The sequence below is a fragment of the Sceloporus occidentalis genome, unplaced genomic scaffold, assembly GCF_023333645.1.
Source record: "Sceloporus occidentalis isolate IW3139 unplaced genomic scaffold, rSceOcc1.0.p SCAF_2, whole genome shotgun sequence".
In the NCBI taxonomy this organism is placed as follows: Eukaryota; Metazoa; Chordata; class Lepidosauria; order Squamata; family Phrynosomatidae; genus Sceloporus; species Sceloporus occidentalis.
The window spans coordinates 110,127,058-110,147,986 of record NW_028316982.1 but is presented as its reverse complement, the minus strand read 5'-3'; the positions used below and the strand labels follow the sequence as shown (position 1 = coordinate 110,147,986).

Here is a 20,929-nt window from a genome sequence, read left to right as displayed (position 1 = left end):
GATCACTCCTCCCTATTCAGGGTCACACAGTGTATATATACCCCCAGTCTCTTCCATGGCAGCATTCTCTGAAGATGCCAGTCACAGATGCTGGCAAAACGTCAGGAATAAACTCTTCTAGAACATGGCCACATAGCCCGAAAAACTCACAAAAAACTATGTATGCTGGCCATGAAAGTTTTTGACTTTACAATGGAATAGAGGGTATGCTTATTAAATTTGCTGAAGACACCAACTTAGGAGGAACAGCTAATGCTCCAGAGGACAGGATCAAAATTCAAAACGACCTGAATAGACTAAAAATCTGGGCCAAAGCTAACAAAATGAAATTCAACAGGGAGAAATGTAAGGTACTGCACTTAGGGCGGAAAAATGAAATGCACAGATACAGGATGGGGGCACCTGGCTGAATCAAACTACATGTGAAAGAAATCTAAGAGTCCAAGTAGACCACAAGTTGAACATGAGTCAACAGTGCGATGCAGCAGCTAAAAAGGCCAATGCAATTTTAGGCTGCACCAATAAAAGTATAGTGTCTAGATCAAGAGAAGTAATAGTGCCACTCTATTCTGCTTTGGTCAGGCCCAATCTGGAATACTGTGTCCAGTTCTGGGCACCACAATTCAAAAAGGATGCTGAGAAACTGGAGTGTCCAAAGGAGGGCCACCAAAATAGTGAAGGGTCTGGAAACCATGCCTTATGCAAAGAGACTTAGGGAGCTGGGTATGTTTATGTCAAGGAACATGCTGGGTTCACAACCCTTGCCAAGGCAAACACAAGCAGAGTGTATGTACGCAGACAAGACGCCCAGAAGGTCTGCAAAGAATCTTGGTTGCGTACATACAGGAATGAATCTCAGTACAGCAAGATTTCTCTCAAAAAGAGGGTTTTTAAAGCTTTGTTACTTAACTATTTACAACAATTACACAGTATAAGACATCTGCCTTGAATGCTCATTAACAAGTTACTCTGCCAACGAACTGATCGTAACCACAAGCACAGAAGCAGTTACTCTAACACCAACCTTCTCACCCAGACATACTCTCTCTCAGTGGCAGTTGACAGTTGCATCAGCCTCCCCAGGATGCACTGTTTTAAAATGCAGGCTCAAGTAACTGCCACTTAGAACTGTAATACGTTCCGCTACAGCTCCACCTAGTGGCCACATCCATGTCATTTTATCAGGCCTGTTTACAACCTGGTCCTGATAGTTTAGCCTGGAGAAGAGAAGGTTAAGGGGTGATATGATAGCCCTGTTTAAATACTTGAAGGGATGTCATAGTGAGGAGGGAGCAAGCTTGTTTTCTGCTGCTCCAGAGACTAGGACCTGGAGCAATGGATGCAAGCTACAGGAAAAGAGATGCCACCTCAACATTAGGATGAACTTCCTGACAGTGAGGGCTGTTTGACAGTGGAACACACTTCCTCAATGGAGAGTGGTGGAGTCTCCTTCTTTGGAGGTCTTTAAACAGAGGCTGGATGACCATCTGTTGGGATGCTTTGATTGAGAGTTCCTGCATATCAGAATGGGGTTGGACAGGGTGGCCCTTGGGGTCTCTACCAACTCTATGATTCTCTGATTCTGTTGCTGCCAGGAGTAGCCAAAGGGCTTCTGGTATTAAAAGATCTATCTTATATCCCCTGGCTTTTCTTTTGATTGAATTGCTCTCTGTCCCTGCAGAGAAGAATAAAACAAGAAGAGGGAAGAGGTGGAGCCTTACTCAGGCCCATGTAAATTTATGGCACTATATAAATAAACACTAATAAATAATAATAATAATAATAATAATAATAAATTGTTTCAGTGCAAAGACTAGAGACTGAGGTCACTAACAAAATGCAACCTGGAACAAGGGAGTAATCTGGGATCTGCTGCTTCAAATATGCTCAATAGGCTGGGACACTTTTTAGACCTCCAACCGGGGTACTCCTGGTTTTCCAGGCCTTATGTCAACCTAGGGTTGCCATATCCCGCCGGGAGGCGGGACAATCCCGGTTTGGGCGGTGTCGTCCCGGTCCCGGTCCAGTTTGGCGCCCAAACCGGGACAGCCCCGCCCACGCGGCCACCTCAGCCCCCGTGGCGGCTCCAAGGCCTTGCTGAGACCTGGGAGGGCTCTCCGCGGTAGGAGCTCCAGCTGCGGAGACGCTCCCTCCCAGGCCCCAGCGAGGCCTTGGAGGCAGCTCCGCGGTCGGAGCTCCGGCCACAGGGTCCTCCAAGGTCTCCGTGAGGCCAGGGAGGAGGAGGAGGCCGCTTCCCACCGCGGCAATCGCCGCATTGAGGAGCAGCCTCCGCCTTCTTCCCGGCCTGGGAGCCAGGCCCAGGCTTGCTCCTAAGCCGGGGAGGAAGCAGAGACTGCTCCCATCGCGGCGATCGCGGCGATGGGAGCCGGCCTCCGCGTTCTTCCCAGCCTGGGAGCCGGCCCCGGCTTGCTCCTAAGCCGGGGAGGAAGCGGAGACTGCTCCCATCGCGGCGATCGCCATGATGGGAGCCGGCCTCTGCCTCCTTCCCAGCCTGGGAGCCAGGCCCAGGCTTGCTCCTAAGCCGGGGAGGAAGTGGAGACTGCTCCCATCACGGCGATCGCCATGATGGGAGCTGGCCTCTGCCTCCTTCCCGGCCTGGGAGCCAGGCTCAGGCTTGCTCCTAAGCCGGGGAGGAAGCGGAGGCTGCTCCCATCGCGGCGATCGCCACGATGGGAGCTGGCCTCTGCCTCCTTCCCGGCCTGGGAGCCAGGCCCAGGCTTGCTCCTAAGCCGGGGAGGAAGTGGAGACTGCTCCCATCGCGGCGATCACCACGATGGGAGCCGGCCTCTGCCTCCTTCCCGGCCTGGGAGCCAGGCCCAGGCTTGCTCCTAAGCCGGGGAGGAAGTGGAGACTGCTCCCATCGCGGCGATCACCTCGATGGGAGCCGGCCTCCACCTCCTTTCCGGCCTGGGAGGAAGCCTGGGCTGGCGATCGCGGAGCCCTGGAAGGCCTCGCCGGGGGCTTGGGAGACACTGTCTCCCAAGGCCTCGGCGAAGCCTTCAAGCGGCTCCGCGATTGTGGAGTCCTCCAAGGCCTCACTGGGGCCTGCGAGACGCTGTCTCCCAGGCCCCAGCGAGGCATTGGACAATGTTTTAAAATGTAGGACCTTTTTTTTTTTAATTTCCTGGCCAGGATTTTTTTTTAAAAAAAGGTCCTACATTTTAAAACATTGTCCTACATTTGTCCCGGTTTGGAGGTCCTCGGGGATGGCAACCTTATGTCAACCCAACCAGTTGACACATATTCTACCAATAAACAGAGTTTTCTGCTTCATATTTTAGATATTTTGTGATTTAGAAATATTCTGTTTACATTTTCAGGTCTCAAAGTTTGCAACCAAATCAACATAGGGTCTGTAATACTGAGGTTTGAATCGGAGAGAATATAGAAACCAACCTTTTTCTGAACTTGTGGTATAAACTGTAGGAGCTAAAACTGAGCAGTAGAGAGTTTTGTAGGATAAAGAGGTTAATTCTAAAACAGCCTGTTTAGAAACAGCAGTATATTTAAACAAGAGAAGCAAATATTTTATAAAGAAAAATAAAAACAGCTTGTGTGGTCTGTGAGCAAAATCCAGAAATAGTAATATCTGTACTAGTCTTTAAGAACTGAAACTCCATCTTGACCTATTAGTTTAACTATGGTTCCTGTTACTTCAACATTTTTCCATAGACCCAACCTGATGAAGAATATCAGAAGACTGAGAAACACGAACATTGTACATAAAGCAGAAGAGTATATGAGCACAAAAATGAAGAAACAAACTTAAAAGTTCTGTTCTTCTTTGATTCCACCTTCGCATCACTAAATTTAGGCCCATGACATTCAGCAGAGCCAGCTAGTGTTTTTAGGTTGTAAAAAGTCAATATTTTAACATCTGGCTTTGGTACAACTTGAACAAGCAGGCCTAGATGATAATTATCAGTTTAGCCTTTTGCAGCTCACATTGTATGAGCCTACTATGCAGAAAGCAGCAAGGATAACAACACAAACAGAAAAGCTCTTTGACACAATACCTTGTGCTTTGTGGTTAATACAATATTATTTTGTTAAGGCAGAAGTTACCAGAAATTCTGAATGTAGGCAATCCAGAAACAAATCCTAGTTGCACAAAAATGCCATTTGGATGGCACATGCCCCGATGCCACCCCCAAGCCAGTGTCACACCACCTGCCTGATTGCACTGTGGGCAGCATTACAGTGCTCTTTTGGCATGGTGTTCACACACCACACACCAAAAGAAACATAGAAAAGTGCTGCCACACCAACAAAGGCTCCCTTTTTCCAGGCCAAAAAGAAGCAAAATTTGCCGCTTCTTTTTGGCCCAGAAAAATGTTGGATCAGAGCCACGCTGTGTGGTAGCTGTGGCCCCAATCTGGTGTTCAAAGAGGCAGTAGCAAGCCGCTCTTTTGAGACAGTTTGTTTCACCCATATGAGAGGGAGAGAAAAAATAACATCTGATTTGCTATATACTATAATGTAATTAATCTATGATTGCTTGTATGCAAAGCAATCCAATGTGAAGAAAAGCAGGCACCCAGATGGTGACATGTTAGTATTTCTCCCTAAAATGAATGTATATGTTTGGATAGCTATAAATGCATATACTGGGCCTGCTCTATCCACAGGTTTTTGGTTCCATGAGCGCCAGCAGATACCAAAAAAGGGGGGGGGATGAAATACCCCATCATTTTATACAGTCGGCCCTACTTATACACGGATTTTTTATACACGGATTCAAGCATACACGGTTTGAAAATGTTCCTAAAAAGTATAAATTTACCTTGATTTTCCATTTTTTCTAAGGGACACCATTTTGCTATGTCATTATATTTAATGAGACTTGATCATACACGGATTTTGTTATACACGGGGGATCTTGGAACCAAACACCAGCGTATAACAAGGGTCCACTGTATATTGTATAAGGACTTGATCCCACTTACCACTTTATATACACTACAAGAACTTGCCTACTTACCTCCACAGCCTGGCTGAGTAGTCTTACAATAGCAGCAGAGCAGGTGATAACATGCACATTAATTGAGCTGTGAATTGGACAGCTGGCACAGCCCTTGGAGGAGAGAGAGACACAGGCAGATATGAGGCTGTGCAGTACTATACAAATGTGGAATAAGACATCAGGGGCAGTGGTGGCAGACTTCACATGGCCACTGGCTGCAGTGTCTTCACCTGGGTGCAGTAGTTTCATGCAGCCCGGCCACATATCCTTTCTGATCTCCTCCTGCATGAAGGTGCTGCTGATGGGAAGCCATATAAAACCTGCCACCACTAGGCAAAGTCATTGCTGGACATCTGTCCAAAGGCCACCACAGCTGAGTGACAGCAGCCTTTGTATTAGTGTGGCTTTGTGCAGCTGCTGACTGAGCATCTTCACCCAGCTACCTGGCCATGGTGCCTTTGCTTGGTTGCAGCATCTTCACATAGCCCAGCTCATTCTTGGTGTTCCACTTCCAATGCAAACACATTGCAGCCAGACAGTCTTGTGAAGGCCTCCAATGTATATGTCAGTGTGTGTGTTGGGGGGGGGGGATGGGGGGAGACTGGTACTTGCAGCTGCCTTTGGTGTGCAAATGGGACAGAGAGTAAGAAAGGAAGAGAGGGATGTGTTTGTCAGGGTAGGGAGGGGAGGCTGGAGTTCACACAAAGAGCCAGGCTGCTAAAAAAAAAACCTCAGACAACCTATCCAATGCTTTTACCCTTGAATGTTCAAAGAGACAGTAGTTACCATAGGTTTTTCATTTAGTGCATTTACAGAAATGCACAAAAATCAGTCTCCAAGACAAAAGAAAATAAATCAATAATAATTTGCAATTGAATGGCATATTCTTATTTTTGTGTGTGAAAATGAAGCAGGTTAAGACTTGTATTCTTAGTATTATTGGCAGGAAGAACACTTGTGAAAGCTGGCCTCCTGACTGAAAAAATCAACATGTGAGACATCATTTTTGAATGAACTTGTAAGAGTTATAAAAACTGCTTTTGACATCTATGTCTATCTTTTGATTACTGTATACTTCATGAGTGGCAGCTGAATATGTGTACTGTACTGACTCCATTGAAAAGCAGTCTGGGATAACATAAGAGTTCTGTCTTTGGCATTAGGCCTATAATGGCTCATTCAGAAATTTGAACCATTGCTGAATGTGAACTATGAAGTGATGAGTATGCAATTGTGAATTGGCTCTTAGTATCTGATTCAACAGGGATAATTCATACATTTTTAAATCAGTTCTGATTTGTTTAGATTGGTACTCATGTGGGAGAAGAGAACATGAGCAGGTTCCATGGGCAAGAAGTAGTAAGACTGTAGGGCTCACTACTTGACATAAAAATAAAATGTATTTAAACATGTATTTTTTTAAAAAAAATTATGTATATTAGCTGTTCTGGGAGTCAGCCACATGAAAAGTGGAATTAAAATCACATCAATCAATCATACAATTCTGTTGTCGTTTCCATAGTTATCCTTATCCTATGATGGATGATTTGGCCCTAAACTGGTTTGTCCTAGATTTACCTAGGAATATCAAATTCAGTACAACTTAGTTCCAAGTAAATATGGATAGGTTTGAGTAATAGGATTGGGCTGCCCCATTATTTTCTTCCATATCTGTTCTAATTCATTTGCTTTCCATCTTCCAATGTGTCCATGATTTAATGCCCTGTCCTATGTTTGCCCATTTCTGCAAAGCTATTCTCAGCACCTGCTCTTGTAATTTTGACTGTCAGTGGCCATGCTACACATTCAATGCATGATGGATGATTATTTTATCTTGCTATCTCTACTAGAGTCTCGACATCCTTCCTTTCCTTTTTCACTTCATACCTCCATTCATTTTTGGTGCCAGTGGCATTATTCTTCCCTTGTCTGATTTCATTTTTGGTTAATATATCCATTGGGGACTCTTTTTTTCCTCCAAAAACGCAAGCAAGTCACATTATTCACATCAGATCTATATCTTCTGGGAACCTTGCACTATTGTTTCTTCTCCCAATACACACTGTTAATATTGATGCAGAAGGAGGACGAGGGTATATTAATGATCAAGAATGAATAATCTTGATGAGAATAGCACCAAATCTACAATATATTATGTTTAATAAATATAATACTTGAGATATTTTTGCACAGGCAAAAGCTTTCTTTTAGTCAGTGTTTCCGACAGTGATAGGCCTATGCCTCCAAGAACTCCTAACAGAGCATGAAGGTTTTAACTACCCTTTGATTCTTGTATCTAGTGTCAGGTAATCCAGGTACAATTTTTTGCTTTTTAGTCTGAAAATGTCATTTAGTTATCATGACCAACTCCTGTTAATACCAAATGACAGCTCCATGATACTTTACAAATGGGAGAAGTGCACAGGGATGGCTCCGTGACACTTTACCCACAGGAGAAGGATGGGAGAAGTGTACAGGAGTGTGATCCCCGATCGCACGACTAGCCATGTTTAAGGACAGGAGAAGGACGGGAGAAAGACGCTGTCCCTCCAGTGTGATAATCTCCTCAGTGAGGTTCAGGTGTCTTTATGTGCTGTACATACGACTATACCAACCATCTTTGCTACATTCATAATCACAGGAAATCAGTCTGGAGTTCTTTAAGTAGTAACTCTGCTGTAAATACTGCATATAGATCTACAGATTTGTCATCGGCCTCATGATCCTCATGCCTATTAAATTTTAATCTTTGAATTTTTCTCAGGGACATATTTTTCAGGAGCTCTTTTTGGTTCACTAAATTATTAATGTCATTAAAATTTATAATTTTCCTTCATTACCTCTAGGAAAATTGGGGTTTTAATGTGAAACATAATTGTCTCATTTTGCAATTTGTGTTATGATAACCGAATGCAACTAGAGTGGATTTAAATATTTCCCCCAAGCCAAAGTAGCTAGGTATTGCAAACACAATAATTTATGTCCTTTATGTGCAAATAAATAAATACAGAAATGGGCTAAATACCAGGAGTACCAGCTTCTTAAATAATAATCTTTACATTCCTGCATATGCAAGTTTTGTAAATATTTTGTTTCTGAGCTGAAAAAACATCCCCCCCCCCCAAAGAGTGCTGGAGATTAACCCACAGGTATGCACCAGATATGTAAATTCTTGTTTTTCCTGTTCTTATGAGAATGGAAAATCTAATTTTTTCCCTCTTCTCGTTGGGCAAGGTACATGTATTTACAAATAAAGTAGTACATTTATGAGGAGTGTGTGTGTGTGTGTATTCAAATTGTGTGAATAATATGCAAGGTATGACTGCTTCTTTGCTGCCTAGACTTTTTCTCTAAAAAAAGAAGCACAGAATAGGTTGTTGATCAATTATCTGGGCCTTCTGTGTCTCTTGTGTGTGTGTGTATGTATGCATTACTTAACTAAAGGTAAAGAGACTAGTTTTGTGCAGAGGCTTCCTGCACAAATTGTGAAAACCTAGGTGTGGGAGAAGGAAATATAATCAGCCTTTCACAGTTGCAGGTTTGATTTTTGAGAATTTGATTATTTACAAATTATTTCCTGTAGCCTCTGCTGCTGCCCTATGCCATTTTTAACTGGGACTGCAAGCCTCAGTGAGACTGCATACATACAGTGATACTTGTAAATCCCTATTAAAAATTGTGTAGGGAAGCAGCAGAGATGGCAGCAAGCCTCACTAGCCACCTGCTGCTGCCATAGAGGCATCCACACTGAGCTGAATCTGCAGATTGTCCTTTTTTTGTGTGTGTTAAATATGGTTTGAGTGTGCCTAGAGTTATTCATGGTTAATCCACTTTTGTAGGGGTTCTACACTCCAAACCCTAGGAAATGTGGAAGACTGACTGTACTCATTCTTTAATTCTCACTAAAAAGATCAAAACTCTCATACTGATCGCTAATCTTTCAATATGTTGAGGCAATATTTCTTGGGAAGGCTACAAAATATGGTGACTTTTCTTTCCATTCTTGGATTGTCACATAGTTCAATGAAAAGTTGAAATATTATTTTCTTCTCATGCATATTTAATTGAGAAGACTTCAGATGACAATCTTCTCTAACTGTAGATTTTACAATGGTGTATGATGTGTTTTGTTTTGCTCTTTAAAAAAAAATTGAGACTCACATGTCTGCACATTATTTGGGGCATTTTTAAAAATGAAACTGACACAACAAAGAAGCAGACCAAAGTAATCAGCTTCTGAAAGACAACCACTATACTGTAAATAAATTCAAAGTGGTTCACCAATAAAATATAAACAAAATTAAAATAGTAGTAACAACAAATCACCCACACAATCCAAAAAAGATGCACAAATCAAGTTAATCAACTTCTGAAAGAAAGGGGGGAAATCAAAATGCCATAGCCTGTCCTTGAACCTTTAGATGTGAGGTGGAAAACCTGCTGTCGGTAAAGAAAATAATTTCATATTCAGCGTGCTGTAACAGAAAAGACCCTGCTGCAGAGCTACATTATCAACACTAGAAACGGTGCTGGAGCAATTGCACTGCTGATCTTTCACAGAGGAATTCCAGGTATTGCAAGGTTTGCTGAATCTGACTATTTTGGACTTGAAAGCTTTATTTTAAAAAGCCATTTTCTGTGAAATACAGCCACCATTAAAACAATAATTTGAAAAGTAATTTTAAAGGATCAGGCACTAAAATTATCAAATATATTAAATAATACCAAAGATAAATCATCAAGACATTTTATAATGCGCTGCATTATGTATATATGTTTCCTGCCGCTTTTAATGGCCATGTCCAGAATCCTGCACCAGTTAAGTGAATAACCTAACTAACTACTCCTGGCCTGACCCCCCCCCCCCCACACACACACATTGACAGAATCATTCACCCATGCTCCAATCCTTGTCAGAATGCACCTTCTTTTCCCCATGCAACTGATGCCCAGCAAAATACATTCAGCTGTGACTGTAGCATAGGTTAATGAAGAAGTCTTGGTCAGATTTGGGAGGGCAGTAACACCAGGAGAGGTTATATAGGGGCTGTGCAGACTGCCCTTAAGAGGCAGCCTGCAGGCACTTCCATTTGGAACCCTGGAAAGTGTGTGATAGCTGTGACGGCATGGCTGTACAGTGCTCCTTTGGCACTGCACACTGTGTGGTGTGGCGCATGGCGTCATGCCACCCTGGGGGTGGAGCCAGGGCATGCATCCTGTACATGCTACGCCCCGATTTTGCCCCCAACCTGGCCTTTAAGACTGTTGTGTACAGGGTGTTAGTTAAGTATATTTAACTGATTAGCTGATAGAAGCTTCTGGTGCAAGCCACCTTGAATGCTGGATCGAGAAGAAAAATAAAGATAGGATTTAAATCATCAGGCTAAAACACACTGCATAATAATCCAGTTTGAGATCACTTTAACTGCTCTGGCTCAGTGCTAGGGAATTCTGGGAACTGTAGTTGTGGTACAGAGCTCTTTGATAGAGAAGTCTCAAAAATGTTTCACAAATGTCTTGCAAAACTAAAGTTCCCAGAATTCCCTAGCATTCAGCCTGGGCAGTTAAGTGGACTCAAAGTGGATTATTTATGCAGTGTGTTTTGGCCCATCATCATCAACATCTAAGAAAAGTTGATAAAATAGTAACGTGCCAATCAATGTAACATGTACTTGCGCTCTCTCTCTCTCTATCTATCTCTCTATCTATCTATCTATCTATCTATCTATCTATCTATCTATCTATGAGTAGTTAATAACAGTTATAGATTTAACCATTCTGGTGTTTAGTATTCATGCAGGGATTCACATTTTTCACATATTTTGGCTGACCCCATTAAAAGTATAACTTAGCTTTGTTTTTTGTTTCTACCCCTTTTAATTGCATACTTGATGTTTACTGAAAGATTGATCCCATGCTGAGAAAGTACCTTTCATGGCTATTATTGCTTCAAAATTAATCAGGTCCACAGAGAAACAAAGGCAAGCGGTTTGGAGCAAACAACCTTGACAGTTTGGGGCTTAGATAAGGTTGTGATAGCATCCCCACCTCTTTGGCTCCAAGCTTTAAAACTCTTGAATGCACTCTGGGAGGTTGATTACTATCATCCCAGTCCCATCTGCACGTACTTGACTCTTCCTCTTTTCTGCCCTCTGGGCGGAAATAATTTCTATTTATTGTCATCCTTGGCATGCTGATGGACATAATTTACTGCGTAGATGGCAAATGCTTTGATAAATGGGAACTGGTTTGATCTTAGGGCAGCGGTATCAGTTGAAATGGCTTTGTTAATGAGGGGCTGACATAGCTCAAGTTCTTGATCCATGTTGTTCTATCCTGCTTTCCACACATGTTCATGGGCATAGTGTAGCAGCTGATTAGATGCACTTTCATGTTCATACTGCATATGTGACCTAACAGTACATTTTTATGGGAATTCAAGTAAGAGTTTGCCACTTTCATGTCATTCTTTCATATTTTATAATCAATTGTATCACTCACTCACTCACTCACTTTATTTAAATTTCTCCTTTCCCCCCAAACTGGGACTCAAGGTAGCATATGGGATAAAAAGAAATACAGGTTCAGTTTCCCTTATCCAAAATCCTTGGGACCAGAAGTGTTTTGGATTTTGGAATTTTTCAGAGTTTGGAATGTTTGCATATACATAATGAGATACCTTGGAGATGGGGCCCAAGTCTAAGCATAAATTCATTTAGTTACCTTATAAACATAGCCTGAAGGTAATTTTGTATGTAACATTTTAAAATAATTCTATGCAAGCAAGAGTGTCACTATTTATGCCACTCATGGGAACAATTTTCAGTTTTGGAGTATGTCAGATTTTGGAATTTTGGGCATATTCCACCTGTATGAAAGATTAAAATATTATTAAACAGTCTATAGAATTAACACAGTTTAAAACATTAATTTGCAAGCATGGAGTAAAAGTAATATAGCACTCTATAAGAGAAAGCCCTTTGTTGTTGTTAACTGCCCTCAAGTTGATCTTGACTCATGGCGACCCTGTGGATGAGACCTCTCCAAGACCCTCTATCCTCCACTGCTCTGCTTAATTCCTGCAATCCCATACCTGTGACTTCCTTAATAGAGTCCATCCATTTAGCACGTGACTTCCTTTCTTCCTATTTCCCTCTGCCTTTCCCAGTATTATTGTCTTTTCCATTGTGTCTTTCCTTCTCATGATGTGTCCAAAGTATAACAGCCTCAGTTTGGTCATCTTGGCTTCCAGGCAGGTTTCCGGCTTCATCTGCTCTAGGACCCATTTGTTTGTTCTTTTGGCTGGCCATGGGACTCTCAACACTCTTCTCCAGCACCACATCTCAAATGAATGGATTTTCTTCCTATCTTCTTTCTTAACTGTCCAGCTCTCACATCCATACATGGTAATAGGGAATACAATAGCTTGTATGATTCTGACTTTTGTGCTGAGTTTATATCTTTGCACTTTAGAATCTTTTCTAGTTATTCCATAGTCATCCTCCCTATTCTTAATCTTCTTCTGATTTCCTGACTGCAATCCCAATTTCTATCAATGTTTGATCCCAGGTAAGGGGATTCTTTTACTATTTCTGTTTCTTCACTATCTAGGTTGAACTTGTGAAGGTGGACATTATTTTTGTTTGCTTCATGTTCAACATTAAGCCTGCCTTTGCACTTTTTTCTTTGATCTTCTTTAGTAGGTCTTCCAGGTCTGTAAGGTTTTCTGCTAGTACTATGGTGTCATCTGCATATCTTAGATGGTTGATAGTCCTTCTTCCTAGTTTCACTCCTCCTTCTTTTGTGTCCAAGCCTGCAACTTTCATGAGTCCAAGGGTGAAATTTCACACACATCCTAAATTAACCAGATGTTGTCTCCCCTCCTCCATCAGTGTGGCAGTGACTCTGGAAAACACACACATACACATACAAGATCATATCCTGGGCACAGAGGGAGTATACACCTTGTTTTAAAACTCACATGCTTCCAGTGATCCAGTGTGCTTTAAAACATGGTGCACTGACCTTCTATCCCTTGTTCTAAAAGGAAAATAAGGACTTTTTCCCCTGCACCCGTGACACCAATTTTTTTTGCTGTCATATTTCAAAACCAAAAGAGTCTTGGTAGCAAAATATCAAGCATAGAAGTAGATGCAGTCTGTGAACCAGCTGCTGGTCACAACTTTTTTAGTCCATAGATCACAAATTTCTCTGCAAAAACTGTCCACATCTGAACTCATTCATGCAAATGACCTGTAAGGTAAAAGGTAAAGGTTTCCCCCTTTGACAAGGTTGTTAAGTTGTGTCAGACTGAAGGGGGCAGTGCTCATCTCCATTACTAAGACAAAGAGGCAATGTTGTCAAATACTACCCTGTGGGTCATATGGGAAGCATGACTGCACAGAACGCTATTTACCTTCCCAGTGAAGTGGTCCCTATTTATCTACTTGCATTTGCATGCTTTTGAACTGCTAGGTTGGCAGAAGCTGGAACTAGTGATGGGAGCTCACCCCATCATGCAGTGTTTGGGCCTTGAACTGCCAACCTGCCAATCTTGCAATCAACAGTCAGCATCTTAGCGCTTCAGCCCCTGTGGCCCCTGTACCATTAACCTATTGATAGCAATAGAAAATAAGTCTAAATGACTGTCTGAAGATTAGTCTGTTCAAGAGTTACTCTGTGCAAATTCACATTTTTGTTTGTTTCAGTGTGCAGGAGACAGCATTTTCTGCACACACACAAAAATAACAATTATGTACAGAAACATTCTGTGCAGGAAGTACTACTTTCTATGTAGAAAATCTTGTAGTTGAGGAATTGCTTTGCAAAAAGTTGCAAGTTGTTGGGGTTTTTGGCACTGAGTGCAGTGTTGTTTTTCCTTCAGAAACAGAAAATGCTATGAGATTTTTCTCTGTGTGTGTTTGTATTTGTGTGTGCATTAAAACCAATGCATAAATTTTGTGCAGAATAAGTCCTGAATGCCAAAGCTGCTCACTTGCACAGGATTCTTCTCCTCAGGGTTTTTCAGCACTCAGGAAGAATGTCAAAATTGTTTGTTTTTTAAATTTTATATTTATAAATTTTAATATTGTTGTATGTTTTTAAATTGTATTATTTTATATTTGTTGTTTGCCACCTTGAGTCCTTATATTGGGAGAAAGGTGGGATATAAGATAATGATAATAATAATAATAATAATGATGATGATGATGATGATGATGATGTTTTTTCAACCATTTTCTGAATATTTCCCAATATTATTTCCATCCGTAGACTTGGCTCGGAGCCATGCATTCATCTGCATACTGTTAAACTGTAAAGTCTAGCAGTAGTAGCTATCATAGTGAATGATGACATATGCTCAAAGCTGCTATGACAAAATGTGTCGAATGCTCATAAAGTACATAAAGCTAAACAATTGTCAAAAAGTTATATATGTTCTTCTGTATTAATTCAGACCAGAATGACTAGTATGAAATATAAATTCAATTGCGATTTGATGCTCATGTCCCTATGCCCCACAGTAAGCAGGAGGTCAGCTTCAAGATGTGAACTGTGAAACTTAGGGAGGCAATTTTGCCTAACAACTGCAGAAAAATAAACACGTCTATTTATTCCATGCTGATAACACATCCTTGCAGTTATTATTTTAAAAAATAAGAACTAAAGATCACTAACATCTTTAAAATAAGGGTGCAATTGAAGTGGCATAGGTAGTAGCTGTTGATAAGTTTGCACCTTTGTTTTCTAATTTTTTATGAAGGCATGACTGTTATTAGCCTTGATCTTGTCTTGTGATACTGAATTTCAGTATTGTGAAATGGTAATTAGCCAGAAATCTGGCTAAAAGAGTAAGAAGCAGTTAGAGCACAAAGATGATCCATGAGGATTTACATCTCCAGCCAGGATGGGAACTCAGAGAGTTTGAAAGAACGTTGTGGAGGAAGCGTGTGATGTCCTGTATAATTAACTAAAATTATCATTTTTCTTCATCAGATAAGTCTGAACTTTGAATAGAAAAGAAAAATCAGTGGGGCATAAAAAATACTGAAGCATAAATTCACTCTGTTTTAATTATTTTGCCTATTAATTTATTATAGTTATATGCCTCTGTTCCCTTTGGAAGCCTGATAAGCTTATGTGAACCTTTTAATAAGATGACTCTCATCCAGGCTAAGACCTGCTTGGTTTTAACAAAAGAAGAATGTCAGTTTTTCTCACTTCCAAGTTTCCCCTGTTTTTGTTTTGTTTAAAAAAAATATTTCACAACAGGACTACAAAGGATGGAGTTAAACTTTTTTAAAAAAATAGAGAAACATTTGAATTAATGTTTTGTTTTTATAGAGGTGGAGATATTGGAAAGATGTAGGGCGTCTAAAACTGAATTAATGTGTTGTTGTTTTCTTGTAGGAAATCAGCGACAATGAAATTTTAGAACTGGTACACAGTGCTCTTGGGAGGATGACAGTCATAAGACAGATCTTTCCTCTTTCAAGAGAGAACAATCAAAGATGCATGAAGAACAACCACAGAATATCATCACTCCTCTGTGATCCACAGGAAGGTTATCTCCAGATGCTTCAGGTCAGTAGCTTAGCCAATAAGCAAGAGGACTCATCCCCTTTTCTTTCCATGGGAAGACAGTGTGACCTCTGACTTTGCTAGTGTAGTTTCAGAGAACTAATTGAAGGGGAAATGTAAAGGGGAAAAATAAATCTCGGTTTGTTTCCTTTAAGGCAGGTGTAGTAAGCCATGAACGGCCGCACCCACTTTATTGTTGGACTCTGATCCATACAGACAATGACCAATCATATTCTAGAAAATGGAAATAGAAAATACCTTTCTTGCAACTTTTAGTGGTTTGTTTGTTTGTGGGATTTTTTGGGAGCGGAGCAACAGATCTCAAAACAGTGATATAATAATAAAAAAGACATGCTCCTGGAGGTTTCAAAATGCCTTTAATTTCCCCCCCCTGATGGATGGCACAGAATTCTACACAATTCCCACTCCTGGTTTACAGGATGTGCCTCCTGTTTGATCCAGTTATCTCAGCCCCCTCCCTATCTTTACTCTATTTCAACCTAATTTCAGTTTCACCTTCTGAGCAAATATTATTACCAGGCAATTACACTGATTTCTGTTAAAGCCCATTAGGAAACTTCTTTTATATTAAGCCATATTATAGTCATGCATTTATTGACTACAGATGTTGAACATAAAGATTATAGCAAGGACTACAGTTGGATACTTGATTTCATTTTTTGTTTTTTTGGGGTTCTCTTGTTAATGTTGAAAATGTGTTCTCATATTTATATATTACATTTCAATGATACCAAGTAACAGAAGTTCCACGATTAAGTCACAAAATGGAAATAAAATCATAAAATAAAAACACATAAAACATGACAAAAAAGGCTTTTAAAAATAAATAAATAAATAAATAAACAAATAAATAAATAAATGTATGTATGTATGTATGTATGTATGTATGTATGTGATGGGAGAATGAAAAGTATTCATCAGTTGCTTAAAATACCACAATGTGGGTGAATCCTTTTTGGGGGGAGGTATTGCAAACTGAGATATCAAACTAGAAAATTCTTCTAGTTAGAAAGCTCTCCCTCCCAGGCCATTTTTTTAGCTTTCTTCAATTTAATGATTATTCATTACTTTTTTAAAGAGCAATGCAAAAAAAATTGTTAAATTACCCTTAAGTTTTTAACACTGAAAAATAATTTTGTTTAATTGTACAGTGATAGAAAATTAATACTCAAAGTAACATTTCTCAGCTTCTCTCCCTTGTATATCTGGGCCGCTGGTTCTCTTGCAAGGCAAAAGGCAGCCAAGGACTCCTTACAGACGTCTCATCATAAGATACCCAAACTGGGTTAGAAGTTAGTTCTCAAAAAGTTGGTGGTAAACTGTTTTCTCTCTTCTCTGCTTTTTGGCAACAGTTTTTATTTTGGAATGTATCACAGTCATTAAATCGGTTAATGTAAAATAAATAATCTTGGGCCAACTTTCTCATTAGCTGTTGCTGGTTATGTTTGCTTATAATGAGTCTGTAGTAATCAAGCAAATTTCTTCCAGCTTCTTGGGATAATATATATAGATGATATTTATAGATGCAAATAAATTTTGAATATAGGCTAGTAAAGAAAAATGTTTAGGTCGCAGCACATTAACTTTAATCTAATGGGTTTAACAAAAATCCTCTTGAAACTATTTGCTTCTGAATGTCCTCATGAACAGCACACACAGAGAGAGTTTGTTTTTATTGGTGATAAGCATTGTAAAGCTCAGTATGACAAACCTTGTAAAACTGCCTGTAAAGCTCAGAGTAGGATGTGACATGCTCCTAAATTTCATGTACTTGATCAGACTCATTTCTGGCAATGATACTCTTGCCCACAATTTTAAACACCCCCCCCCCCCAAAAAAAAAACAAACCCATCATGAGTTGGCGTTTTGCTTGTTCCAAATGGCTTGGGCAAGGAAGAACTTTGTTATCTGGTCTTGTCCATAATGATAAAATGTGCCATAGCATAATGGAGGAGGGTGTCCAAGGTAGAATCCCTGGCACATCATATAGAGAGGTCCTGCTAGGTCAGTAGTGCACAGTTTATATGCATGAGAAGACTCTTTCATGTACCATTATTTGTCTGCATGGCATTGCTGTTTGACCACAGTCCAAGACGTAGGGCGTAAGTCTTCTTAATGTCACCAGTTCTCTTAATATGATGAATGAAATAATCTGTTCTTGGGAAGGAAATGTCTTCATAAAAATGGCACCTATTAGGAACCTATTTAGCTTTACTAAACATGTATTATTTATTATTTTCATCATTATTCCATGTGTCTATGAAGATGAATTGTAGCTGGCAAACCTGGGTAACCTCCTTTTTTCTTCTCTAATATGTATTATATGCTGGGAAAATGCTACATTTGTTGTTGTTATCTGCCTCTGAGTCGACCTCAAATCATGGAGACCTTGTGGATGAGGCACCCCCAAGAACCCATATCTTCCACTTCTCTGCTTAGTTCCTGCAATCCAATGTCGGTATCCCCCCGATTGAATCAAGCCATCTGGTATGTAGAGACCTTGTGGATGAGACGCTCCCAAGAACCCATGTCTTCCACTTCTCTGCTTAGTTCCTGCAATCCAATATTGGTATCTCCCCAACTGAGTCAAGCCATCTGGCATGTGGTCTTCCTTTCCTTCTTCTGCCCTGTATCTTCCCTAACGTTATTGTCTTTTTTTCAATGTTCCATGCCTTCTCATTATATGGCCAAAGTATATCAGTCTCAATTTTATCATCCTGGCTTCTAATGAGATTTCTGGTTTAATCTGTTCCAAGATCCATCTGTTTGTCATTTTGGCTGTACACTATATCCTAAGCACTCTTCACCAACACCACATCTCAAATGAGTTGATTTTTCTTCTCTTTGCTTCCTTTACTGTCCAGGTCTCAATCAGTAGATACTGATGGGAATACGATGGCTTGAACAATTCTAATTTTTGTACTCAGTTATATATCTTTACTCTTCAGTAGTTTTCCTAGTTCTTTCATAGCTGCCCCTCTCATTCCTGATGTTCTTCTCATTTCCTGACTGCAGTCACCATTCCCTTGCTACATAGAAATAGACAAAGCAAAGGAATCTTCAGACAATGACACCAGTCAACTGAATCAAGGAACCAATTATTCAAACACTGTGGCTTAGAACTGCATGTTGCATGCTTTTATCTGGCTATTTCCCAGAGCAGGAACTATATGTTCAGTTCCCACAGAGCAATATCTATGTTGACTCCAGAGTATTGTTAATCTTTGATCCTTTTTCACATTCTGACCTGCAGAGTCCACCAGTTGTACAGTAGTAGGTGGCAGCATGGAAGCCATGGGTAACTTATCCCAAAATGACAACACAAAGGAAGAAATATTTATTGTATTTCTTCTAATGGAAGTTTGGCAAGAGCCATACACTTATTGTTACAGGTAGCTGTAGCTTTGGGGATATTCAGTGCTAACTTATATTGATTGCTGGAGACGATGTTTCTCTGTATACTTGTTTTATCAGGGGACAAGGAGTAATATACTATTATGAGCTCAACTTTTCAAAACGATTCCTTTTCTGTTATTAGTTGTATGATGCAAATCATCCATTACTTCCTCTAATCATATATTTACTAGCTAAGGTGTGGGTTTTCTGTTATTACTGAAAAATAATTTCACAGCTCTATGCCTCTGGTTCTATTTCTACTGTGTGTTATTTCTGCTCACCATTTTTATGTGTGCAGGAATTAATTTACCTCAACTCCATTTGTTCATTTGAGGTTTTCTATTTAAAATATGGCATGAAACGACTTGAGGCATCTGACTTTAGTCAGCTGAAACCCCAAACATACAGAAAGCATTTATAGTGTCCTAAAGAACTGTAGAATTCTAAAACATGTGAGCGATTTTTTTTGTTTTGTTCAAACCTTCCTCAATGATTTATGAAGCCATGGAGTATCTTTAAATAACCCAATATCATTTTCCCTTACCTCAGCCCAGTCTGTAATATGAAGATAATAATATGGCTTAATTTATAGGTTTGTTGTAAACCCATAGCCTGCTTATTCAGATATTGTATGAAAAGTATTCTGAGCATATTGAAATTGCTGCTATGTGCCTTTCAGTGGATTCCAACTTATGGCAATTCTATCATATGGTTTTCCTTGCAATATTTATTCACAGAAGGTTTGCCATTGCTTTTCTCTTAGACTGAGAGGGTGCAACTTGTTCAAGGTCACCTAGTGGGCTTCCTTGGTTGAGTGAAGACTCAAACCCTACTCCAACACTCAAATCACTTTACCAAATTGGCTTTCATCTTGTTACAATCAACCAAGTCAAAAAGGGGACTCTTGTTCTGTATTTTTCTGCAGAGTCCAAACCATGCAGGTCTCTACCTTAGTCCCAGAAAGAAAGTGGTGGGACTCTTTCAGTCCCTAGGTACAGATTTAGGAAAGAGTGTGTTATATTACTGGGAGCAGTGATAGCAGTTTAGCTCCTCTTGACTTAATCAGGGAAAAAACATGTGTTAATTTTTGGGCAGAAGCTTTGCAATCCTAATCAGAAACAATATTGTAAACTGTTGGCTTCCATGACAGCAGAGTGGTGAACCCAGTCTTCAAAGGGGCTATCCAGGGTGCTGAAATCAATTGGTGAGGTTGGAATTCAGTACCTTGGATAGTTCCTTTAAAATGCGTGTCAGGTTTTCATGTGGATGACATATATTTCTTGACAGGAATTCCTTGGTGGGATCTAATATATTCATGCTTCTTCACCTAAACTCAGGAACTCACTCTCACAAGATGTAGCAATGGGTGCCACCTTCAATATTTTTTTTAAAGGGTAAATTCATGGAAAACGAGACACTCAATGACTACTAGTTCCATTGGCTATATATTAGTATGTTTCTATGTTATCAGATGTTGGGGAGTGTGATATGAAGAATAAAGTTGTACCGATGCCCTACTATTAGGAACCCAATGGGTAGTAGATTGGTAGATTGAGCACTGTTGAACAGAAACTTGGTCTAGATGGGCCTTTGTTTTGAAGCAACATGGCTTCTCTATGTTCTTAATGGTTTTATATTCATAGTCCTGTATGCTAATATATTAGATAGATCAAAGCATTCATTTTCTTTCTTTGGTCATAGACATTAGAATGTTGCCACTGGACCTTAGCAGAAACAGAAACTGTGCTTCTTGAACTAAAATATTATATACAACTCACATGGGGCAGAACAATGGACTTCAACTCTGATTCCAAGGGATCATTGGAACAATAGCTAACAACACCAATGTAAAGTCGAAGGCTTTCATGGCTGGCATCCATAGTTTTTTGTGGGTATTTTGGGCTATGTGGCCATGTTCTAGCAGAGTTTCTTTCTGATGTTTTGCCA

At 40.2% G+C, this 20,929-nt stretch overlaps 1 protein-coding gene across 5 annotated transcripts in view; it reads left to right on the top strand.

The window, feature by feature from the left end:
- GRID1 (glutamate ionotropic receptor delta type subunit 1) overlaps nucleotides 1-20,929 on the top strand; it is an 859,069-nt gene that overhangs the window by 679,807 nt on the left and 158,333 nt on the right. For all 5 annotated transcript variants that reach the window (XM_089510585.1, XM_089510586.1, XM_089510584.1 and 2 more), the window contains exon 6: nucleotides 15,395-15,568. In XM_089510585.1, the coding sequence (XP_089366711.1) occupies nucleotides 15,395-15,568 (174 nt within the window). The remainder of the gene's footprint in view (nucleotides 1-15,394; nucleotides 15,569-20,929) is intronic.